General features: G+C 34.3%; 3 protein-coding genes and 1 non-coding gene across 5 annotated transcripts; 2 read left to right on the top strand and 2 right to left on the bottom strand.

Annotated features, from left to right (window-relative positions):
- The first annotated feature begins 3,207 nt into the window (after positions 1-3,207).
- On the top strand, positions 3,208-8,162 carry LOC121216278 (plant cysteine oxidase 4). The gene is made up of 6 exons (XM_041091812.1): positions 3,208-3,492; positions 3,997-4,313; positions 5,570-5,719; positions 5,948-6,094; positions 7,487-7,690; positions 7,804-8,162. The coding sequence occupies exons 2-6, from the start codon at positions 4,211-4,213 to the stop codon at positions 7,920-7,922; spliced, it is 723 nt and encodes a 240-aa protein (XP_040947746.1). The 5' UTR covers positions 3,208-3,492; positions 3,997-4,210; the 3' UTR covers positions 7,923-8,162.
- A 1,828-nt stretch (positions 8,163-9,990) lies between these two features.
- Positions 9,991-10,064, top strand: TRNAI-AAU (transfer RNA isoleucine (anticodon AAU)). The gene has a single exon. It is a non-coding gene; the product is annotated as a tRNA-Ile (tRNA).
- Positions 10,065-10,982: 918 nt separating this feature from the next.
- LOC107937654 (ribosomal lysine N-methyltransferase 3) lies at positions 10,983-16,478 on the bottom strand. 2 transcript variants are annotated; one of them, XM_041091810.1, is made up of 5 exons: positions 16,281-16,478; positions 15,808-16,180; positions 15,460-15,503; positions 14,822-15,077; positions 10,983-11,816 (listed from the first exon to the last, which is right to left on the bottom strand). In XM_041091810.1, exons 1-5 carry the CDS (start codon positions 16,388-16,390, stop codon positions 11,136-11,138), a joined length of 1,464 nt encoding a protein of 487 aa, XP_040947744.1. In that variant the 5' UTR covers positions 16,391-16,478; the 3' UTR covers positions 10,983-11,135. The 2 variants fall into 2 exon arrangements, with proteins under 2 accessions (XP_040947744.1, XP_016726071.2); XM_016870582.2 differs by having other exon boundaries at positions 15,460-15,656; positions 16,281-16,475.
- Positions 16,479-16,969: 491 nt separating this feature from the next.
- LOC121216277 (CLPTM1-like membrane protein cnrB) lies at positions 16,970-24,318 on the bottom strand. Its single transcript, XM_041091809.1, has 12 exons — positions 23,971-24,318; positions 23,746-23,892; positions 23,525-23,639; positions 23,352-23,446; positions 23,011-23,114; positions 22,824-22,861; positions 22,138-22,373; positions 20,426-20,519; positions 20,119-20,309; positions 19,307-19,526; positions 18,249-18,416; positions 16,970-17,581 (listed from the first exon to the last, which is right to left on the bottom strand). Exons 1-12 carry the CDS (start codon positions 24,181-24,183, stop codon positions 17,430-17,432), a joined length of 1,773 nt encoding a protein of 590 aa, XP_040947743.1. The 5' UTR covers positions 24,184-24,318; the 3' UTR covers positions 16,970-17,429.
- Between the last annotated feature and the right edge of the window lie 1,756 nt (positions 24,319-26,074).

Raw genomic sequence — 26,074 nt, 5'->3', positions numbered from 1 at the left:
CACTCAATAGGTATTGGGAGAAGTTTTCATACATCATTTTTTTTTCAATCTAATTTAGCTCTTCTTGCATGGTTTGAATCTAATTTTCATTTTTGAGAGCTCTTAACCTTTTTTGGACTTTATGGAGGAAGTATAGCATGCCAATCTGACAATATCTTGATAATTAAACTTAAACTTATGTTTGGTCTTGACTTATTCAATATCACCAACAAAATCATCCAATGAATGATTCTTCTTTACTCTTAAGGATGGTTAAGGTTGAGAAACATCATCCTTATGCTAATTTTTGACATATTTGTAGCTATTGCGATATGCCAAAAGAAGTGACCACTTCCTTCACCACTGCGATAAAACAACAACTTACCATTTCTGGAAGATTAACAATTTATTCAACCAAAATTTTAAACTGTGCTGATATCGTAGAATGATTCAAGCCAATCAATGAAAAGCAATTCACTTGGAGAAACATATATTGAGAATCGGATTGGATTGAATCGAGTATATTAAATCTTTTGGATCAAGGAAATTGGATCAGTCGAAACTTGATGTCTTATCTACCATAAATCCATTTTACTTTGGTCATTAATATTATATTGTATTTAGCTATTTTAGCTATTGTTTAGAAGGGATTGTGATTGATCTTCCTTATGTTAGCAAGTCTCGAAAAAATTTATATAATCGAGAGTCTTGTACAGGTTGTACTAATTATTAAGAGTACTTATCTATTTAGTGAGGAACATTATTTATAAGAGTGCACTTGAATTGTAAAAACCTGTTTATAAGTGGTTTTACAAGCTAAGTTTTCGGAGGGAGAATTTATTAGTGAGAGATCTAGTCTTTGAGATATAAGTGTGGGGATTCTTTACTGGGGTGTGTTAGAACTAAGATCACTCGTTGTATTTGTTTCGAAGATAGTGGATTCATCTCACTAAGCTATGCTTTGCAGACTAAGGGAAACTAGATTGCATAAACAACTTTGTTGCCCCTATTTTCGTTGTGGTTGTCACAATTATTGTAGAAGTGCCCACTTTCACAGTCACTTCTGCTCGTACTATGTTTCATGTAACATAGCAATTGGTTCAAGTCAACAATTGGTATAAGAGCTCCCACTTAACATAGCTAGTAGAGAATCTTGGTATTGTTAATTGCAAGTTAAGAAAGGATCATTAACCACTAGTCCCCTAATGTTAGATTGTAGCAATTATGCTTACTAGAAGGCACTCATGAAAGCTGTAAAAATCCTCACCCATCCTTGTCGATGAAATCGAGTTACGAGATGCTACAACAAATAACAAAATAAGAGCTTACAACTTTAAATAAAAAATTATTTAAAACAATCATTTAACCTCATACATCATGCTCTAAAATCATTTAAATTGAACTTATGAAAGCTCTAAAATCAACCCAAAATCAAACAATGACTGATTTGAAACTTTTAACAAAAGAAAGGCAAAAGTGCAAAACAGGGGTCACATGACCATGTGATAGGTTGAAACCATGTAGCATTAGAGTCACACAACCATGTAACTCATTGATGTCATGTGGATCAAAGTGCAAAAATTCAACAAAAGTCACACAGCCGTGTGACTGGATCGTGTAACTAATTGTGATCGTGTGACAATTTAAGTTACGAAAACTATAGTACTTACACGAGTGTGTGGACAGCCCATGTGACAATCAAAAACCGTGTGACCTAAATGCAACCTATTTCCCAATGACAGACGACCATATCACAATCTCATGTGTGACACACAGTCGTGTGGCTAACCGTGTGACACCACAATATGCCATTTTGGTAATTGAATCAAGCCAAATGTTAAGGTAACTTTCAAGTACACATAGACAACTTGAAACCTTATTCTAAACACTGCAAAACCAAGCTAAAACATGTCACATAACATCCTAATAGTGCCTAACCAATATGCCACATTGGCACCATCACAAACAAGTTATAAACGATTTAATAACTACCTTTGTAGCCCTATAATGTTTCAATTTATGCTCCTACCCATTATTTGGATATACCAGGAAAGATGTACGGTCTAATAAAGCTACTAAGAAATATTTACTCATGAGTGGGGCAAGCTCTTCTATTCTAGTTCATGGTTTCCCTTGGCTATATGGTTCATTCGGGGGAGAGATCGAGCTTTAAGAAATAATGAATGGTCTTATCAATACACAAATCCATAACTCCCCATGAATTTCAATTGTGCTTATATTCATCACTGTTGAAATTGGGTTCAAACTTTCCCCAGCCCTTTCTCAAGACTTTCAAGATCATGTTGGGGAAATGGGAGCAGGTATGTGATGTGAATGCCTATTGTTATAAAAAATGGTCATTTGAAAGAAGAAAATTCAAGGTTGGTCAAGCAAAATGAAGCTAAAGAATACTACTTGTTAAAGAACTTAACAACCTAGTGAAGACCTAGAAGGAGCTTGTTGCAATCAAGCTTATGCTTATAAAATTCAATTTCAGCAGTAGCAAGCTTAATGAAATCCTTACCATAGGAAAAAGAGATTCAGGCAAGGGAGGCATTAGATATGTAGACAAAGGAAAGGCAATCATCAAGAGTCTCACTGTTTTTGTGAAAGCTTCAAATCATGAAGAACTTGGTGAATGTTCCACCAAGCCTGTGTTAATCGGGGTTGTTAAGAAGGTAAAAACTTTTCATAGAGTGATTTGTCATTATTGTGGTGCCTCCGAACATATTAGACCTCAATGTTTTAAGATGTTTCATTATCTGAGATGGAGATGCACAGTGTCAACAGAAGTTTCCACTTCTTGTGACACATTGCTTTTAAAGAAGCTAAAAAATGTTTGGATGAAAAAAAGAGCCAAAACGTGCTTGTTGCACGTTGATCCTTGAAGTTAACCATGAATGATGTATGGTATTTCGTTGTAAAGGGACGGTGGGAGGAGCGGGAGAGGGACGGTGGGGATGGTAGAGAAGTTTTTTTTCCAATAATAATAATTTTTATTTTTATTTAATATCAATATTAATATTAATATATTGACACTTTTGATTGGTTGATATGAGTTTTTTTTTAACAAAGTAGAACAATAAATTTTAATTTTAATTACGGAATAAAGTTTAGATACTCGCTCCTAAAAAAAATTAAAATTTCTAAAACAAATGGTATAGTTTAAGGTCTCTTGTTCAATTAATCCTTTAAAAAATAGCCTACTCAAACTTTTATGATTAAACGGAAAAAAGAAAGCCAAAAAAAAGTACGAGGATTTTAGGCGAAGGGCAAATTATGTAAAATCAAGCTGATATCCATTCATATAAGCTAATCGCAATTCGCAGCCCCCAAAACTCCCCCACCCAACAAAGATCCTCCTATTCCTTCCTCTTTCTCACTGTTGTGTTGCTTTCAGCGATCCCTTTCTCTCCTCTCTCTCTTTTTTTTAAACGAAATAAATCCCTCCTTCGTTCTTTATTTCTACTCTTGCGAACATTTCTATAATCAGTTTGATGGATCTCAAATTGGGTTAGTTCCTTTTTTATTCGATTCTCCATCTTTTCTGGTTTTTGCTTTTAATTAATTGCACGCATTTTTTTCATTTTATATTTTTGTTATCCTATCCTGTTTCATGTTTATCGCAAATTGGATTCCTTATTGTTTCTTGTTCCTTTTCTGCACATCTAAACCTCGGAAATTTAGATTCAATTGTAGAAATTAAAAAAAACGAAAAAATCATGGAAAAGTTGTTCAATATTTTAGTATTTGTTGTATTTGCTTGCATTTTCTCTTTTGGGTGAGCTAATGTTATACTAGTAGCAATGTTACTGGCAAATGACTTGTGTTGCTTAAGTCATCGTTCATATCAATTTCTGGGTGCGATCAACAAAAGTAATATTACCAATGAAATTGTGCATTGAACTTTTGAAATTCGTAATAAGGGAGGCTGTGTTTTTTATATTTATTTAGTCTCTGTTTTTGTTGTAAATGAATTATGTTGATTTACTTTGGGCTCAATGTGTACCTTGTCAGGTGGGGTGGTTGTATGTGAAATTAGCAGGGAGGAATGATGAAATAATTGCCATGCAGATCTATTACCGGCGGGTTACATTGCAGATCCAGTTGTCACCGAATTGTATCTTTTATCGCACTATCAATTAGTACATTACTTGCAAAAAGGCGTTATCAGCTTGCTGATATAGAGGCTTTTGGTCCATTCAGTTAAGTTGGTATCGTCTTTACAAACATGCCATATTATATACAGAGACTTTATAACACTTGCAGAGCGGCGTTCTCGCCCAATGGCCCTGTTTCTGATGAAGCTCTTGAAAGAGTTCGTACTATGCTAGGTATTCACTATTTGATTCTTTCTTTCTTCATGTTTGTTCTTTGAGCTTATAGTTGAACCAAGTCTGCTATGTTTTATTAGTATTATAACTGAGACAAAATCATGTTGAAAGTAATACTTAATTTTCTGCATGTTTTCAGAATTAGTAGTTAGTAAGTACTATGGAAGCTCCTTTTTCTAGCATTTAGCTGTTATTTATTTTTCAATCAAAATTGAAACATATGAATTTACTCTTAGGTTAATTAATTTAAGTAAGTTGGATCTTTCTTGGGATGGCATTGGCTATTGGAAGTTGCTTAATGCTACTCCTACTATTTTAGTTTCTTGGCAAGTGCATGATCTACCAATAAATAGTGCCACGCCTTTTGGCTGATCTGAAAACCTAGTTTCCATGTGGCTTGATAGTTAAACAGAAAGAAGAAGAAGAAGAAATATTATCCTTCATTGTTTAGGATGTAAAGCTCATTTTTGTTTAAGTTCAAACTTTTGTCCTGTAGGAAGAGGTCCTGACATTATTTAATTGGCAAAACTTTTCCAGATTTTCACCAGCATTAATTACAAAAACAAGAAAATTTTTAGGCAAAGTGAATTTCAGTAGAATGAGAAATTTGTTATCCAGCTCACCAACCTATATCAGTACTTCATTGCTAGTTTCCTTTGGCCTTTAAAAATCAACCTTCAAAATAATAGCTACTAGTTATCTTTGAAGCACTTTTATCTTGAGCATAAAAGCTTGTTGTATGATGAGTTAAAAGTCCAAATTGTTCTGCTTTCTCCACATTGAGCTGCTGCTCCATTGTTGTGGAACAGTATGTTTTCTACTCGCTGGATGCCTTGATAATTCTTTAGCATTTGGATGCTTCTAGATATAAAATAGAAAAACGATTGGGGTTTTCTGTACTTTCCCTTTTTTCTTATGTGGTCTTAGAATCTATCTACACTAATTCCAATTTTTTTCCTATCATCGTGAGTTTTGAAATCTGTTGGTATTTTAATGGTTTTGGATCAACATATCATCGTGAGTGGTTGCAACTATTCTAATTTAGAGTACAAAGTATAAGGGTATACCATAACATTGAGAAAGTGCTTTTCTTGGTAGAGTTGATCATTACAACTTTTCTATTATTTGATTAACCATGCAAATTTTTAAACCGCCGCATATGTAACTCCACGTTTTTTTGTTTCCCCATTAAGTGATGAAACCAAGTTTCATAGCATATTCGTTGTATTTTAACACAAAATGTCACTTTATTTCAGAGAAAATGAAGCCTTCTGATGTAGGTTTGGAACAGGAGGCACAGGTGGTACGTAATTGGTCTGGTCCTGTAAGTGAGCGGAATGGAACCCATCAGTCATTGCCACCTATCAAGTATCTGCACTTGCATGAGTGCGACAGCTTCTCTGTAAGCACAAACTTTATATAACCTATCGTTTTTATTATTTAAGATATCACCTATTATTAAGAACCTAAAATTTTAGAGTTTTAAAGTGAGGAAGATGCATTTAGTTGAAAGTCTCCTAGAATTTATTAAAATAAACACTTCCGTTGAAATTAAATTTGAACTTTTGCAAATAGTAGTTGCATTACCAGCTACCATCAGGCCTTCATTTTTCTGATTTCCTTTTTCTCTGCAGATAGGAATTTTTGTATGCCACCTTCCTCTCTCATACCTCTGCACAATCATCCTGGAATGACAGTGTTGAGCAGGCTTATCTATGGCTCATTACACGTTAAGTCATATGATTGGCTTGACCCAACAGAGCCTGAAGATCCGCTACAAGGTATGTATTTAACATTTCCATATTTCTTCGATGAATGCTAGCTAAACCATAATAAGGATGTTCATAGAATAATATGTTCTTGCGTATAAATTTGGTAACAAATTAATATATTTATATTCAATTGACTCGGTACTGATATCATTCTTTGTATTCCTTGAAACCTCATCAGTCCCATTTTTAATTATTATTCTTTTCCAAATACCTTTGTTTCGGGAGTTTTCTCTTTTAATTTGTTCCAGAAGATCTAGTACCTTTATAGAGTTCTGTTTCTGATGTTAGAAATCCTATGTAACCGCTGTTCTTTCCATTTATATTATAGAATTAGTATTCTTGAAGGACAGAGAGAAATGGAACTCCTTTTAAATTTATATTTGCTTTGTGATATACAGTTCTTTGTGTTACTGCATGTCCTGGTGGTTTGGTTAAAAATGACAGAAAATACTTTTAGAACGAAACTTACTTGATCGAAAGTTGATTGGAATAGGAGGAAGAAGGCCTAGGTAATACTAAATGTATTAATTGGTGGATGTCTCTTTGTTACAGCTAATGACTCTTTCAATAGGGTAGATGTAAAGAGCCTTTTGGCTAGCATCTAAGTGAAAGGCCTGTTCAATTTCTCTTCTCGTATGGATGTAGTTTAGGTTATGGAGAATGCTTATGACATAACTTCTTAACTGATTTGGTGAAATATTTGGAGACCACTGGGCTTAGCTAGGGAAATGCATGGTTAAATTAGAATGAAACTTTTGTCACCAAAAGAAAATGTTTGAAAGCAAACCAGACAAAATGAATGGTTATAGAAGCCAACAAAAGCAGAGACCTTATGAGATTTTGACTTCAACTTGGGTTTATAATAACAAATTTTAACTGGAATTTGATCCCATCTAAATATTTTGACCACCAATTCAAATCGGAATCATTCATGGAAACAGGGATACAGAGCTGTGTTAGTGGTAAATTTAGAACCAAGGAATTTCTTCTTAGGGTACATTAGTTTGATTTCAAGTTGGTGCTTGCAAAGTAAGTGTAAGGAAGTTGATGAACAAACTTGTTAACGAAATAAAGTAACTAGACAATCTAGGGGTTTTATGTTGTAATCTGACGTTTCAGATAAATAGGATTTACTAAATCTGGATTAGATCTTTTTTCTGATTAACAGAAATGATTATTGGTGGCCTATGGCAGCTAAACCTGCCTATCTGTCACCAATCGCAACTGAAGTAGTTGCTTGTTCAACTGATGTAATGGTATTGATAATTTATTCATGGACAAAGTGGTGATGTATCTTATTTTAAATAATGCGTTGTCTCCTCACCCTTCCTAGGGTATAGGGCACTTATTGTATATTTTTCAGTCTTTGACTTTGATTTGCTTATTTTTGGTGGTTTGTAGCAAGAGCTGCAAAACTTGTCAAGGATACTGAGATGACAGCCCCTTGTGCAACAACAGTACTTTATCCCACAAGTGGAGGCAACATCCATTGTTTCAGGGCACGGACTCCCTGTGCTATTTTTGATATTTTATCACCACCTTACTCCTCAGAACATGGACGACACTGCACTTACTTCCGGAGGTCCCCAAGAAGGGATTTACCTGGTAAGAAATATAATTTTGAACCTAGTATTAGATGGTAGCTTCTATGATATGTTGTAACCTGAAGACAAATTCTGCATGCTATTTTCTTATTCGTTTCCTCATTTAAAATGAAGGTGAGATTGAAATGAATGGAGAAACGTTCTCGGAAGTGACATGGTTAGAAGAGTTTCAGCCCCCTGATGACTTTGTGATTCGGAGAGGGCTGTACAAGGGTCCTGTTATTAGAAGATGAAATATTCTTGTAGCATCCATCTAATATTCTAATGAATAACAAGGAACATGCATGGGGTTGTAGAAGTTAGGCATTTGGCGTTGTACATATTACTACACCAATGTAATCCTGTGATTTTACTGACCTCACATTTTATTAGTGGGACAGAGAGTGGGAATAGAGAGGAACTACTCGCTTAATGACTTTTCTTTTGTTCTTTTGGATTTTGTTTGCTGAATGACAATTGAGAATTCATGATTATCTTGCTTGTTGCCTTGGTGTGGTAATTTTGGATACTTAATTCATTGTGGAGCTCAATTTTCTGCAATGGGCAATGGTAAGTTTGTAGCGCTTTGTGCCTATTCTGATGCCCAAGTAAAGCTAGTTTCTTAGTCTTTAAATATCCTCAAGGGGATTTGCAGCATTGTTGGCAGCAAAGATCATGAAAGCTGAGTTTTATTGCCTCATTCTGGCCATGGTAGAGATGTGAAAAATATACTTGAATATATATTGTAATAAGAAGATGTCAGTTTTCACTGAAGCTGAAGCCTTTAGTGATCCAACAGATAAGCAATCACCGAACGGACTTGTTTGAGTATCCAATTAACTTGAGTTGGTGTGTTACAAGAAAAAAAAGTCTCTTGATGAAATTTGCTATCAAGTCTATTTATTTGTTTTTAATTCATTACTTAGAATCCCTTTAGATACAAATGTAGCTATGTTCACAGCTTTCAATGCAAAATTTTAGCCGTAATATGTTGTTCGGATATCACCATTGAGGTGAGGTGAGTTTGATTAAATGCATTGTGAAATTTTCACTGAAGCCCTCAAGGTTTATTGGCTTCTCTAGTATGTGGTTTTAGAGTAAAAATACTATAGAGGCCTTTGTATTATTAGTTAAATTGTATTTTACCTAACTCACAAAAAAATGTGTAATTTAGTCCACGCATGTTAGATTAAATAGTAAATTGGTTTTTGTTGAAATTTTCATTCATTTTTACTGTTAAAAAATAACATAGTTAATAGAATTATCAAATAGTTTTTAATAGCAAAATTAGATTAAATTTTTAACAGAAGAGTCAATTTATTTTTTGATCAAATATGATAAGATTAATTTATTTATTTTTTAATAGAAGGGACAAAAATTATAAATGTTAAAATTATCCTTACCTTTCGGGGGTTATTTGAAGATCATGTAGGGACCTTATTTCCATGCTAAAATAGTTTGATTGAATATCTCAATAATTGTGATATTTGCCTAAAATATGTCTTTATCTTTCTATCTAACCATTGCGTTAAAATATCAATATTAAACATATAACATGATATTATGAGAATTTGGTATATTTAAAATCATTAAAAAATTATAAAATAATGATGAAGACACTTGGATTAATATAAATAATTATTTAAGTAAACTATAAAGAATTATGTCAATGATAAAAGGTTTAATCTATTCGGAGGTATTTGAACTTTGGCGTTTTATGTAGTTCACAAGTTGATAAAATTTGTCATGTACTCAAACTTGAAAGCCAGCCTAACTTGGTATAATTATTGTGTTTTATGTACCTAAACTTGAAACCCAACCAACTTGGTAATTTTTTAGGAATTTGACTAACATTGTTAAAAATATGTTGATATAACATAATAGTTTCATGTTGACACGTGATAAAATTAAAAATATATCTTAAAATATATATAATTTATAATTTCTTTACACATAGGAAATGAACTTAAATAAATGGTTATCATGATTGATTTGATTTTTTTTCCACATGTCAACATGTGATGCTACCACATGTGGCCATGCTATTGGTTACTAATGCCACATCAACGTATTTTTTACAGTATTACTGAGAAACCTAAACAAGCAAGTTGGCTTATAATTTTCAAATTTAAGTACCAATTAGGTCAAAAAAAAATTTTAGATACCAAAAATGTACAAAGCGCCTAGTTCAGTTAACTTCATGTATATTAACCCATAATAAAACTATGAGAAGTACGTTAAAAATTCCATAAAGTTGATATAACTTAAAACTCTTTTCCATTACCTGTTTCCTTTTATAATATTGAGCTTAGAGCCTTACATGGCCTATTAGCTCAGTTGGTTAGAGCGTCGTGCTAATAACGCGAAGGTCGCAGATTCGAGACCTGCATGGGCCATTTTTACGATTTTGTTTAGATACATAAATTTATTCCGCTTTCTGCTCATTCGATACCTACATGGGCCACACAGGACGTTTCACTTGGGCTTGGTGGACTATTTTGCTGTCGAAATCTAATTTGAAAATTTAAAAATAAAATGTTATATCACATTTTGACTTTCTTTTTTAGATTGGAGTTTGTGATAAAAACACATTTGAGGTTTTCTTCCCAAAGTTTTTTTTTTCTTGAAATATTTCATGACAAGAATTAAAATATCTGAAAAATTAGTGGACTTTGTGTGTGTTGCACAATATTCAAAAACTAAATCAAATTCTATTTCCTATTTAAATCCATTTTGCAATTATATGCTATTCCCATCCACTAAAATTCACCAATAACCTATAAATTACTCTACTTGAAAATTACAATAATATGTGTAGATAGATTCTTCTAAAGTTTGCTAATAATCACTGTATGCAATAATCAATGTCAAGTTATACAACTTTAAGAGAGCCAAAACTAGACGTTAAACTTTGTTTTTTCTTTAACAAAAATACTTATTTAAAGTATTGAACTTTTAAAAAGCCCAAAAATACATTTTCATTTAATTAAAATTTTAATTTTAAGCAAAAATTGAAAACCAATCTGTCAAGCCCTACCTGCCCACCATACTCCCTCACTGAGTTGTAGAATTACCAAAGATTATTTTTGCCAATGAAAATTGACCACTAAAATATTACCAAAAAACCAACTGCTCCTTACTGGTGAAGTAAGCTAATTAAATACTTCTTACAGCAGCAGCAGCTGATTAAATACTTCTTAATCTCACCACCATTGTGTCCGATCTCGCAGCAGCTAATTAAATACTCTTTGCAGATCAAGCTTATAATTGAATACTAGCAGCCTATCAAATATCAATAAAGAAACACAACTACATATTCTAAATGCACCAACAGTTCTAATAAAAATAATAAATGCAAGATTAAAGTTGTTCCACAATTTAGTTTCATCTAAGCAATGAAAGCCTAGGCAAAAATTGACTTAAGTTTACTGTAATCAAAACAAGCAAGATAGATGAATTATTTCACCTTAATGCTTTTTCAATCTCTTCCTTGTTGTAGAGGTTCCATTTGCATCTTGAAATGTTTGAATTTGAGCTCCTGCAGTAGCATAAGTCCTAAACTTCTCAAGGATCCTCCTCTCACTTATTCGTAACATCAAAGAATGATACAATTTCCTTTCTGTCATGCAACATCTCTTTAGAGCTTCGACATCTTCATCTATCAACTTCGAACCATAACAACTCTCACGAATGTCCACAAGTGCCAAGAGGGCACGGCAAACTTTTTCTGTCAACAATAAGTCCTTGCTGATTTCTGAGCTTGTGCTCCATGTAATATCATGTTTTTCTGATAAGATCATGCCAATGTTTGCACTAACCTTGTCTGCAGTGCAAATGCTAATATCCAACTTATGACATGTATTATCTGGCAATAACATTATGTATAATAATGTCAATAGTTCCAATTCAGGTTCCCCATTAGATGAGACCTCAAAATATTCAGAGTTCTCACTTACGCTTCCAGAGATATTTATTCTTCTCCAAAGGGATAACCTTGCTCTGCAGTACCGACTAGAGAACAGTGAACAACCCCACTTGAGAACCAATTCCAAATCGATGTTCACTATATCAAAAGGATTATGAGCCTCTGTAAATCCATATCTATGAAGTAAAGCAGCATTGCCAAGTGACCCGTATGTGTTAAAAACCTGAGATAAGAAATTTTAGATTCACCGTGAAAAGGAAGCCAGTGAAAAATAGAGAAAAAGCTGGATGTGAGAACTAAAACAGGAAATTAATGTTAAGCAGATGAAAACTACCAAACCACCTAAGATGTAAAGTAGACATGCTTTTTAATCACGCCCCAAAACTGGGACATAAGACTGCCTTATCATCCCAAACCAAAGCCATCTTATCTCAAGCAATGCTCCAAGATAACACAAATCACTTCTTTTTCCAAACAAAAAAGCCCAAAAGACATTCTTATTGCAAATCTGATATTGGAATTCAATACAACTAACTTAAAGGTCTCTTCAAGAAACAAAGAAACTACACAAAATATGCAAATATCTTTACGTTATATGATCTCATAGAGCCAATAGCATCTCAATACCAAGAGTAAGCTCCCAATTTGTCTCAGTTTTCCACCAAATTAAAGCTTTTAACATTTTATAATCTGAAAAAAGTAAAGGAATTTATGAGCAATCCACCGCTCAGTAAGTATAGGCTCACAGTTTAAGCATCATTTTCAGTATACCACATAAGTTATTCAAGAACCTTAAAATCATGCCATCCAAACAGTTAAGAAATCATCAAAGCATCATAATCATATAAAGAGAGCAACAAGTTTGTCTTGGCTGTGATTGGAGATTGGAGGTGATGTTCTTTTTCAAGAGTTTTCAAGTCTTTGAAGTAGGAGACTGGTTTTCTAGGAGATTTTGTGAAGTTTTGGATGCGAGATTGATCTGTGTCCGCCGTTGTCTTTTATGCTTTAGTGTTGTTTTGTTTCTTCTGATTCGGTTTGGTGTTGTTATTTTGACGAATTGCTTCGGTGTTGGTTTTGTTGTAATGCTACTGATTCTCAGTTGCATCTCCTTTTTCCAATAAAATGACTTTTGGCTGAGAAAAAAAAAAGAGAGCAACAAGCTACAAATGGGCCTTTATAATTAAATATAAGCTAATGAGTTAGTTGAAACATTTCAAGCAAGCTGAAAGGTTTAAAGCAACGGTACTAGCAAAGGGGTTTACACAAACTCAAGGATTGATTACTTTGGAACATTAGCGTGTGGCAAAAATTACAACTATCCAAATCTCGATATCACTTCCAGTTAAGAGATTGGCAACCATATCAATAGGATATTAAGAATGCCTTCCTCCATGGAGACCTAGAAGAGGGGGTATAAATGGAAATCCAACACAGATTGAACATTAATGAAATCAAGAACAAGGATATATTGGCAGAAAAAGGCAATATACGGACTGAAGCGATCTCCAAGAGCATGGTTTTGAAGGTTTGGGAAGATAGCTATGTTTATGTTACAAATAGGATTCCACCAAAGTCCAGGGGACCACATGTTACTCATTAGAATAGAAGAGAGGGGAAATGATTATACTAATCGTATTTATAGATGACATCGTGGTGGCTGGGGAATCTAAAGTGTGGTCTAGTTTATGTACAAAACATGCAAGTTTTTTCATTGGTCAATATGCATGATTTCCTTATGGTCAATGTCTGTCGTTGAATGCTCAAATATTGAAAATATAGAGTTTGATATTATCCCTTTCTTACTAGTAAAGGTATATCAAATGAAAACTGTAAAAAAGATTAAAGAGAAATTCAAACAAGCGGACTTTTTTCTATGCTTATAGCCTTACAAACAAGCACACCTAGGCGCACCACCTGATCTAATAGGCCTTGCCTGGAAGGGTCTGAGGCGTTTTTGTTGTATAATACGCAAGGTGCAGGTGTGCCTAGGCGCACATATTGACAACATTGGTCCCAAGTCCCAACTCCCAAGATGAGAAGAGCCTATCCAAGCCTAACACAAAACTTCGCTTTGTTTGGCACACAAAACAGAGCCAAGTCCTAATCTCATTTACCCCATATCTCTCACTCTCAACCAATTTACTCCGACCTCCTTTCACCATCTCTCTTACCACTCTTGCTCATAATGGCCTCATACAAAGTTGAGGAATCTGGGACTGTTGGCCTCATAATACAAATCTCACTCGCTACTAGGGGATGCAAATATTAGCAAGAATAATGTAGACTGGTAGCAATATTGCCAACATGATTTCCCTCGCAACTATTACTAAAACTTTATTGCAATACTTGGTCATTTGCCTTTTGCTTTTGGAAGCAGAAACACAAAAAGTTCATTTTAAATATGAAAGCAAAATGTTTTGCAAGAATTATACACAGTAGTTTAGACGATAAAATGCATACTTTTCCTACGATCGGTGCTAAGTTGTAAGCATTTGTCCACCTCTAATTATTATGCTATTGCTCAATGTTGTAAGGGTGCAAGGCACACATTGTGCACTAGAATCCTCACATTTCCTGGGGTGTAAGACACACACACACACACGCACAAAGAAAACATGCACCTTAAGTGAGGGAGGGTGCAATACATAGATACCTGCAATATCGTATTCATATCTATGATCTATATACAGAGTAAGCTTCAGATGAAAGATTCTGATAACAAATTCTAGAGAGTAGTCCATTTATAATAGAAAACATGGAAAAGTTTCTTTCTATTTTGTTGATCAATATGTATGATTTCCTTATGGTTCCATACTTGTTGAATACGCAAAACATTGAGAAGTACAGAGTTGAATATAGTCTCCCTTTTGCCTATAGTTAATCAAAAAAGAAATAATAACTTGAAGAAAAACTTCATTCAGACAGGCTTTTCTTGTGTCTACCACATTACAGAAAAGCACTCCTAGGTAACTGCTAACTCAAACGTATCTCCATACTTGGGGAGCATAAAAGAAAAGCGAGGTGGTTGAATAAAAAGCCTTCAATCCTAACTCAAAAAGAGACCTATTTTCCTTAAAAGTCAACCCAGTGCACTTGAATCCACAATCCATCAACGAGCTCCCCATTTTACTCAAGCCCTAGTTCAAGTGCAAATTTGAGAAGCTAACAATATAACACTAGTAGAATTTAATCCAAAAAAATCAATACAAGGCACAAGTTGATGCTAACCTCATCACCTGATTTTACTTCTCTCACCATAATCATTTGCAGCATCATAGGATCCTCTCCTGTAACTGATGAGTAATCTGATTCCGAATCACTATGAATGTACGAATTTTCACAGGTGGAATCTCTCTTATCATGGCCAGAAATTTTACTTAGTTCGTTATTATCACCATTTTCACTGTCAACATCATCTTCATATTCTTGATTAGGGGATACAGAGGTGAAGTGTACATCCTCTGCTCCAGTCTTGTGATTAAAGCTGGAATTAGTAGAAAAAAATAAAAGAAAAGATAAAAAATAATGAGGCTAAGAATATAATTACTATACGCTTATCATGTTAAGCTATCACAGTACATTCCTATATAGAGTAAGCGACGTCAAAACCCTAATCACAAATTTAAAAACCTTTTAGGCATTTTGCCTACATGCAATGGTTGCAAAGGTTAGGAAATGGTACTATGAGCTATACCTACGACAGCTCCGAGTTTGAGCAATGAATTGAGGTAGAAGCTGCACCCTTCATTAGGATGCAAGCATTTTAGGTAATTCGAATATACCATAATATTTGTAAATGGATATATATTTCACAACTTTATTTAGATATTAGGAAGTTATCATAAAAATTGCGAGGGTACACTTACAGATCTGCCGAAGGAACCATCCCAAATCCATGGTATTCATCTATCTGAAAAGATCGAGAAGCAATAAGACTTCTTGCAGCGAAGTATTCTTTGACACTAAAAGAGCTTGGATTAAGGGATTGAGGTGCCGAATATACGAGGGGCAGAATATTTTCTTTCCAATCCTCATACATAAGAGTTTTGTCTTCCTTAATTGCCTGCCTATTATAGAACAAATTATCAGAAAGAGAAAATGACACCTCAAGAAAAAAACATGTTGCTCCTAAATCATGCCAACATGTAGAGAGCAAGATCCCAACAAGCCAACACCAAAAACAGGAAGAGAATCAGTTAGAAGATGAATCATACCTTATGAAGTTCAGTCCCAGAGAGTAAAGAATCAACCTCACCCAGAGTCCAAACCAAAGGCAAGCATTCTTGAGGTGGCAAAAGCTGAAGGTAACCAGCCCAAGGAGAATCCTGGGCTAAGCTCTTTTCATACATGAAAGCCACGGAGAGGCCTAAATGACCATCCAAACCAGCGGACTCAATCATTTCCCGAGCCCCACTGGTCTTGATAGTAAGGCAAGCGGTTTTTGGTATTTTGGCCACCACATCGCCTTCATGTAAATCAGATAATGCTCCCACAGAAATCCCTTGTTGGGGGCAGTCTATGAAGTCGAGGGTATCGCTGCATTGGATTCCTTGGGATTTCATCCACCTCTTGAATGCCCTTAATCGTCTGCTAGCATGCATAAAGAGACAATAGGAAACGCTGAAACTCTTAGCACTTTTGTTAATGGAGACAAAGCAGGTTAACAGAGATAATAAGAGAATGTTACCTGGAGGCCATGAGATTAGAGGAGAAGTAGTTTCCACGGCTGCAGCTATGTCTATATGGTTGAGGAGGTAAAGGGGGATTCAGCGGGGCGGCTCCTCCTATTTTTAACATACGTTGGAATTGAGAGAAACCTTCGGCTTTCAAATAGACTAGGCCCGGCCTCTCAATTTTCAATGTGATTCAAGCCTCATCATAACTTCCATCTAATTCCAAATCACGTTTTTTATTTTCCTATGCATTTTTTTACTGCCTCCATTATTAAATTTCTTATTATTTAATTTTTATATCATATAATGCTCCAAAAATCATATCATAAACTTTAAAATACAACAAAACTCGACTTTTGAACTCGTTTTTCAAATTTAATAGTAGGCTTTTTTTTTATATAAGGTTTGTATTTTAAAACTTATATATTAGCATTTTGGTTTTAATACAAAACAAATAAGTCTTCTGATTCAAATAACAAAATAAAAGGAGTTTGATTTGTTGGCCTTCCTTGTAGGATAATTGAAGTGAATCCCATATTAAAAAAACTCTCACAAATCAAGAAAGGGCTTCATTAACCATTTCAGTTGTTAGCTTTACACCCATCTTGGATTTGCATGCCATTACCACCCACACATTAATACTGATTCCTAAACACATTATCTGCACTATTCTCGCATCTCAATCATAAAAGCAAGGACCATATTATCATAATTCCTTTTTTGTTTTATTGCAAAAGCCAATCATAATTAACATATCAAACTAGACCTTGAAATCACTAAACCTGCCACAAAAATAAAAACCAGCCTAGAAGGAACAAGTAATTCAACTCATTCTACAGAGTCAAAATGCCAAAAACAAATTAATCAGATATAATGAAATAAAATAAGGAAAAGAGAAGATCTTGATACAACCATGTTAGCCAGCTTCACATGGTACCACAATTCTGAGACCAAGGTTCTTAAACTGTTTGTACTTTCATTCTTTCTATAGCAATCCTGATGAGAAGGCATCAGTCTGCTATCGAACCTTCTCTGTCTCTTTCTTTCCTGCATATTTTTCTAAAGCAACCACACGAAAAGTATTCGTCTTGGAATTTTGCGTTTCTTTGCACTACAAAGTTGCTAAAGCTAAACTAACGGGAAAAAGAACAATCAAACCAAGCTCAGTTGGTTTTCTTCTCATCTTCTTTGGCAGTAGTAATATCTGTATTGCTAGGCGTCTGCTCATCCTCACCCCCGAAACCAAATTCATTTATTCGTTTCTTATCCACAGGATATACCCACCTCTGGTACAGATAGATTAAAAATATAAGATCTGCAAAATAAGCATGAGAATGAGAATTACACCTGAATAAGTAAAGAATACAGTATGTACTCACAGTACACCTGTTGTTCAGAATGAATTTTTTACACAGATTATATATATATACATATATGCAAGCTTAGCATTTTTTATTATGCATACCCAATCTCTCTATGGTACAACTATATATTTTCAAAACCAAAAGTAACTTCAAAGAGTAAAAGAAAGGTCAAGAAACACAGTAATAGCTAAGCAACCTCTCACCCCTTGTGCATTAAAATATAATGGCTGATGAGATGCAGACTATGCAGCACTTATCTCAAAAATACATACCAAGTTTATGAGTTCCAAGTTTCTGTCCTTTAATTTTTTTTTTAAATTGTGGTTTACTGAGGGTATTTCATAATTAATTTGCCCTTACTAAATCAAACAAATAATTGGGTAGTGACCCAGTCTGCCCTTTTTATCACTTAGGATTATAAATCCAAAACAAACTTGGTAAGGATGAATGAGAAAAGGATGGAAACTTCTTTAATGCAATGGTTACATTTCATAACTCCCTTCCTATTTCGTAGCTTAACCATTGGTTAAAAACCTTTTCTTCTTCTCTTTGCATCCCCCAAACCAAACAAAGCATAAGGGGAGGAAAGGTACAAAACAAGAAATAATAATATCTTACCATCACGGAAGACAGAAAGTCGATGAAGTGTTGGCATTTTTATGACAAATGCAAAGAGATCATCAATGATGGTGTTGAGGAACTTATAAGTCATCTGCCTCCAAGGTAAATGAGCCACGGACTTAAGCTTATAGTTTATGAAAAGTTGAGGGCACATCATAATAAAACCTACCAAAAACATATAGGAAAGCAACATTATTGCAGGTCAAATATGCACAAATTGAAAATTTTGCAGCAAATAAGCAAGTAAACGAAAAAATTTCAATAAAAGTTACAGACGAAAACGAAAGCTATTATTCACACAACAAGAAGAGGTTGAGGTTCATTGACCAAACCAATTTATGCGGTCATAAGGACAAAGAGTCAAATTCATCATTATTTAGATGGCCCCTTTCTCTTCCTGATATATAAGTCAAATTCATCATTATTTAGATGGCCCCTTTCTCTTCCTGATATATAACTGATAAGCTTGATCATAACATAATTTCACATAATGATTAGATATTATAAAACAGACAAAAGACCAAGAAGTAAAAGCCCAAATTCCATGAGTTATGTTAATCTTCAAATGTCCCTGCTCACCAAGTTTTTTGTCCTCTACCTAAGTGCAGTACTTGGTTGCCAAGGATTAAATCCTCATTAGTCCAGCACATCAGACCGCACAGCTATGGCCTATCAGGAGCTTTTCCCTAAGCCTGACAGGACATGATATCTCACAATTGTTTTGCCAAATAAAACAGCACAGGCATGTCACAATAAGAAAGAATATCAATGTTGTTTGTATAAATAGTCCAGAGTTCTTATACTAGTTGGAAAAACTTATGGGAAAATGAAATAAGGACCAAGGCTGAAAAGCTTTACCAATGCATAAAGGTTAAAAAAAGAGAGCAGATGACAACAATAAAAGACCCCAAGGAAAGAAACGTTTTAGAAGTAACTGTTATTTTCTTCTCCGATGTTAATGAAATCAAACTTTCACAATGTCAATAAGTTGTAGTTGTCAGTAGGTCACCAACAAAGTTATCAAATAAAGGAACAGGAGAGGACAAATGGCTTACCGAACATGTAGACACAGCTTGTGAGTGAAGAGAGAACCCAAGAATACCAGCTCTTATGGCGCTCATACATAAGGGAGTAAATAGAAAAGCCTGCAACAAGGAGGAAGAGCACGTAGGACAAATACTTCATTGCTATATCATCATATTCCTTAGTTTTATTGCTTGCATATGAATCACGATCTCGGAACCTCAACATAGGTATCTTTCCGGTTCTATCGACCTGAAGATGAAAAAGAATTATTGCAAATTTTGATATTGTTGCGATGAATTAACTAGAAGATAGCAGATAAAAAAAATGAGTTCCAAATGAAAGGTGAGGATAGTATAAGATATATGCAACATTCAGTGAACCTACGCAGACATACTACCAAAATGTGACCAGGCTTTCAGATGTCATTCAGACAAATAAGCAGAATGGCATGCCAAGAAGAATTATGGATCTATTTTAATCTTTCCAGCGACAACAAAAGAGAAGAATGAAGCATCTAAACAAGAATCATGTATGGAAAAAGAATTCAATTGATAATATGCCCCCAAAATATTTGAAAGCGGATTGAAAATGATGGTTTTCTGCATCCAGTTACACATAGAATATAAGATTTATACTCAAAGTATATTAGCAATCCTCAAAATAATGGCCTTTGAATATAGAGCACAAGATTATCTACTATACAAAGTTGCCTTTCGTTAGTATCAAACTTTCAGTACAAATGCATCTAAAGGTTGGTCTTTCGTTTTTCTTTTTCTTTATTAGAAGAGTGCCCGAGATATAAATGAGATCCAGCAAAATAATTGCATGCATGAACTCATACCTCTATGTGCATTGCTTTCCCTATCTTCCAAAACTCGATGCAGCAACCAATTCCAGAACTTGCCAGTATCATCCATGAGGTCTCATTATCGAGTAGATAGAGGAAAACTATAAGCTGACACAAAAAGCTCACCACAACAGACTTTGCAGACAATCCTTCCATAGACTTATTTTTGTTCCAAAACTGGATATCTGCAGAGAAGAAAAACCAGCATGCTAAACCTAAGTTTCCAGAGTGTATAAGAGAACTGTAAAAGAACCCATCCATGTGTGGAACAAAACATTTTCAAGATAACAGAAACATTTACCATTCTTGAAAGCCAAGAAGTCAAACACAGAATGAAGCAAAGAAACGACCATTGTGATCACTAGCAAGTACGGATTTCCTTCCAGGAAGACCCTCTACAAAATTTATCAAGTAAATGTCAGTATTTGAAAGATAAATGAGAATAAAAGGATCCTTAACATCACAGTAGCAGCATCCACCCAAACTAAAAATAAACAATTATCCCTTTCAACTTCTGTGATTCATTATCCATAACTTTTTTATTTCCCTCATCAATGGAAGAGTATAGCATGTTTTCAGTTCAAGAGTTACAAACAAACTGAATCTAATGACAAAAAGAATCCAATTAATATTTATACATATATATGAAAAAAGAGAGGTGCTTGAAAATACCCTCCTGGTGGTTCTGTTAGTTAAGAAAAGAATTGGTTGCTAGAAGAATACAGAAGCAAGGGAAGGAGAAATCATCCTTCTTGAAGGCTATCAGTTTTATTTGCTACCCCACTTATTTTATGATCATATCTCTTTCAACTTGAGGTATTTCTTTGAAAGAAGTAACAAGAGAAGTTATGACATTTTCCAACCCCAGAAAAGCAACTAAGAGCCTCTCAATAAAGGACTCTGCTCAATAAGTCACCTACATTCGCTAGTGGATTAGTTTAGTTATAGGTGGGATGATACTACAGAGCTTAAACCTATTCATGACCTGACCAGAGTAAATTTAAATATCAACATCCTAGTACCCAACTAGCAGAATTAATCAACCCTAGTTTGAAAAGAAACCCAGTCCATATAGACTTATCTAAGGATTATATTCACTAGTATGGCAGCAAAATTTCTTTTTATCTTCATTTACTTACCTTTTTCTCTCTTTAAATAGATTCTGAAGTCACTAGAAAGCAAACAAAGCACAGAGAAAGTACACACAAAAAATTAAAAAACTAGTGATGTAAAATATCCATAGGCTCTTCAAAAAGAAAAGCATCTGATAGATAACAGAATTCTAGCACTTACATTTCATATTGATTATATATCATGGGATGCAACTTTGAGCAGCATATATTTGTCATATGCCAGGCGCTCAACCCAGAAAACTAGCCTAACAACTGGGTGTCCGATCTTCTATATGTGAACTCACCCTATCATAAATTCAATGCAACTAGCACGCACTTGTGCCGCATGACAGCTCCCTAGACTAACCACACATGCCTCATTTCATTCATTGAGCCTACATTAGATGAGGGGTTTTATGCCATTATGCCTTCAAGTCTACATTATAACACCCCCAACATGGCTCTTTACCCCATGTTACAGGCATAGCCCTCAACAAGAAGACTAACTTATTAGGTGAGATAACCATCCCCCCTATTTATTCTCAAAATTGACCTAGTACCATTTCTGATGTGAGACTTAGCACTCACTTGTGGCATGTTAAGCATGTTTCTAACGAAAAGCGGTAGTTAGCCTCATCTTATACATTCAAACTCCAATTAAAGCATGTTGGTGGTAAGGGCTAGTTTATCCAAGTCAAAGAGATGATAAGATTTATTCCATATCCTACATTTATTTGCTTTCTTTTGCGAAATGAGATTTCATTTTAGTTTTAAATTTCTGAAATGTAACTTTAAAGGTAAAAATCATATTATATAACCAAATCTTAAACCTTTTAGCCAGTCATTCTTCATAATGATTTCTAAGATGACAACATTCCAAGGCAATAAAAGATAGGAATACCTTAAGTTCATCAGCCTCGCCTTCAACCATGCTGCCATAACTACGATGAATTTGGAATGATTGGTCAATCTGCATGAATAGTTGCCACTTCATCATGCTTATGGGTCCAACCTCCAAATTGAGAGGTAATACTGTCACTGTCTCATTGATTGCAATCAACTTATCTCTAAGTAACCAAAACTCATTGAAGGAGATGGTAGGATAGTAATTTCCTTGACTAGGATCAATATTTAAGTCTGCAAATCTGAAGTCAAGAAACTCAAAGCTGGTCTGCACTTTGCAGCTATAACACATTAAAATAGTAGCTACCAGAGGTGACTATCGGATTATCAAATATCGGCTCAGTTCAACAAACATACTATATCCAGCAAGATGGTTTCCAATTAAGAAAAAAAAAATGAAAACTAGGAGCATTTTTCTGGAAGATACGGAGATCACTGTCAGTAAGCTAGCTATGGTTATATCATGGTTATATCTAAAATTGTTTCCAACAAATTATGGTAAAAATCAAACAGTGTTCCAGGATCCAAATCATACTATGTAAAATCTAAATAATTTTCTTTAAGAATAAAAATATTTTTAACAAGACCATAACAGAAAACCAAGAAAGTGGCAAATTATGTGTAAGTCTTAAACAACCGTAATTGAGATGTGGAATGAAAAAAGGGTAAAGAACTGAAGGATACAAGGAGCAATATTTGGTGGTACAGCATTATGCGCATATCTGGAATAGAAAAAAAAAAGAGCCGAAATATTAGTTTATTTTCCAGAGAAAGAAAAGAGAGCAAAAACAAAAGCCACAGAATAAAGATAAACAGCAATCTATTCTTTTTACATTGTATTACAGAAGCATGACATTAAGCAGAAACTTACCTTGTAAAATCTTCAACCAAGTTAATGGTAATATTTGGTTTCCAATAAGAAATCCATTCAACAGGGCCCTCATCTTTAGAGTCAGCTTCAGTATCATCAGCCACCTGAATCAATATGATTCGGCACTTAGATCATTATATTGTAGTAAATTTCAGTGGAACTGAAAGGGAATTAAAGATTGGAATTACAAGAGATGTTATTATGAGGAGCATCAAACGATTCAAAAGAATAAACACCAAGAAAGTTTAGATCTACCCTACTCGAACCCAAAATAGTTTTTCTTAAAGGTAACAACATTGTTCAACATAAATAAGCTATGCCGATACTAGTAAAGAAAAAACCTGTGGCTCAGGTTCAAACACTTCACCGTCCTTGGAGTTCCCAAGAAGACTTTTCCTCTTATCTGATCTTGACTTGGGCAAATATTTCACCACAGCTGAAATCAATTAAAAGGAGGTTAATTGTTCACCATTAATCTCCAAAAAGAAATGTAATGACAGAGAAGGGAACTCACGGTGAGTCCTCCCAAAGGCAGCTTGAGGCTGGTATTCAGGGTCATTTGGATCTGGAGGGTAACCCGAGCGAGCAAAGAAAACATGAGCATAAAGACTGCCATTGTTTTTCAAGGTCTGAGAGATTAAAACATCAAACTTCATCAACCGTTCTAAACTCTAAAGAAAGAAACAAGCGAATTGCAAGCAAGTAAAAGACAAGACATATTGTCGAACACCTTACATCGGAAGGATGGTAGTCTAAAGAAAGAGTACGAGTGCTTTCAGGACCCCAAGTGGCATAAGGTATATTAGTTTCATGCCAAACAAGAGAAGCTTCGTTCCCAAAGTCATTGAACCTTTGGTGCTCAGAAAGATACAACCACATATCCTGAAAAACGCCAAAAAAAATCATGCAACAATGAAAAGCAAAGAAAGAGGAAGTTTCCTAATTGAGGAACAACCGTACCAGGGGTTCGCCCTTCTGGAAGAGATTGGAGATGAGGTTAGAAGGATCGACGGGCTTTTTGGGAGAGAAGAATTTGGAAGCGAAGTACCAGAAGACGGCGATCCTTATGATTCCGGTTATGCTCTGTCCGAATCCACCTTGTTGCTGCTGCCGCTGAGGCTGTCCTCCTCCTCCGCCCGCTGCCGCTACCGCTGCTGCTGCTGGCGGCGACATTTCTTTTTTCCTTTTCTTTTGTTCTATCTCAGATGGGGTTTTCGAGATTCGATTACTTCGAGATGTAAAACTGAAAAAGAGAAAAGAGAGACATTTTTGTTTATTTTATCATAAACCAACCAAGCAAGTTGTTTGGTTCTAACGTACTGCCAATATTTCTATTTAGGTGAACAAAATTCGGGTAAAACCGAAAAAATTCGGTTAATCTGTCGGTTAATCGAATTTTTTCGGTCGGGGTCAGTTAATTATTTTTTAATTTTTTAGTTAACGGTTAATTCGGTTCGAAACTGATTGGTTAATCGAATTTTTTTGGTTTAACCGAAAAAATTAATAAATAAAATTATAATATATAAATAGACCCATAAACTCAATCCAAACCTAAGTATTCAATTCAATCCAATTAACCAATCTAATTACCCAACCCAACCCAATCATAAAAATTACAAATAATTTAATAAATAAAAATAAAATTCTAAAACTAAAACTAAAACTAAAGTATAAAAGTCTAAAAATAATTTAATTATGTATGATTCAATTAGGTTAATTCGGGTAATACGGTTAATTCAGTTAATTCGGGTAATTCGGTTAATTCAGGTAATTCGGTTAATTTGGTTAATTCTTAACCAAAAATAAAAAACATATAATTTTCGATTAATTCGGTTAACCGACCGAATTAACCGAAAAAATTTTGGTTCGGTTAATTTTTTAAAAAAAAATTGATTCGGTTAACAGTTAAAAATTTTGAAAGGTCGGTTAATTCGGTTAATACTATTTCGGGTCGGTTAACCGAATGAACACCACTATTTCTATTTATTTACCATTCTTAATTTATATTTTACATTGAAATCCATCTTATATTTGTAAAATACAAAATTACCCCTCTAATTTAAAAAATCTTTCAATGTGAAACCTCTACTTCTAAACATTCGATGTGGTACTTTAACTTTAATTTTCGTGTATCAGTTTGGTGCTTGACGTATAACAACAGCAATCATAAATCATGAAGTACACTCTTTACTAAATTAGTTATTTATAACATATTGTCTCAAATTTTAGTAAAACTGATTTGAAATAAAAATAAAAAGTTTTAGTTAAAATATTATTTCAATGTTCAAATTTTATATATAAAAATTATATTAATCATATTTTATCTATAATATATATAAAAACATAAATTTTGATAAACTTTTAAACTTATGAAAATACCTTTTGTCGAAACCGTTCTTTTGAAAAACAAAAATTTTAGGTTGTCGATTTTAAAAAAATGAAAGTTGGGAGTCGCCACCAATCTTTTATTGAGTTGTGATTAGATCACCTAAAAAAACGGCTTTGGTCTACGAGTTTTAGAAAAACAGATCCAGGAGTCAGTTACGTACGAGGAAGGATTAGCACCCTCGTAACACCCAAAATTGGTACCTAGTTAATTAATTAGTGTCTTAAGGTCGAAAATTTTAAAAAATATAATCTTTAGCAAAAACTTAAAACGTTACGTATTAAGACCTTTGTCATTTCAAAGAAAGAAAATGCCACACCCAATGCGTTAGGGCACAACATTCTTATTTCCTCAAAAATGAATTAGGCCAAAATACTCGTGTAATAAAAATTTAAAAGAATATCCATTTATTCAATATTTAAGAAATCGCGGCCCAATACGTTAAGGCACAATTCCTCTAAAATCCCAAACTCGGAATATTTCCTTTATTATTTTTAGAGAAATATTCATTTCGAGAAATCAATGTGTCACATCCAATACGTTAGGACACAACGTGTTAAATTCCCAATAATGAGTTCTTATTTTTTGATTAAAGAGATTCGTTAGATTTAACGAAGAAAATCGGAACCCAATACGTTAGGGCTCAATTTTCTTGAAAATCCTAAATACGAGTATTAT

This window comes from Gossypium hirsutum, chromosome D04 (assembly GCF_007990345.1).
Source record: "Gossypium hirsutum isolate 1008001.06 chromosome D04, Gossypium_hirsutum_v2.1, whole genome shotgun sequence".
NCBI lineage: Eukaryota > Viridiplantae > Streptophyta > Magnoliopsida > Malvales > Malvaceae > Gossypium > Gossypium hirsutum.
The sequence above is the reverse complement of the archived record's forward strand: the minus strand, read 5'-3'. Positions and strand labels throughout refer to the sequence as shown.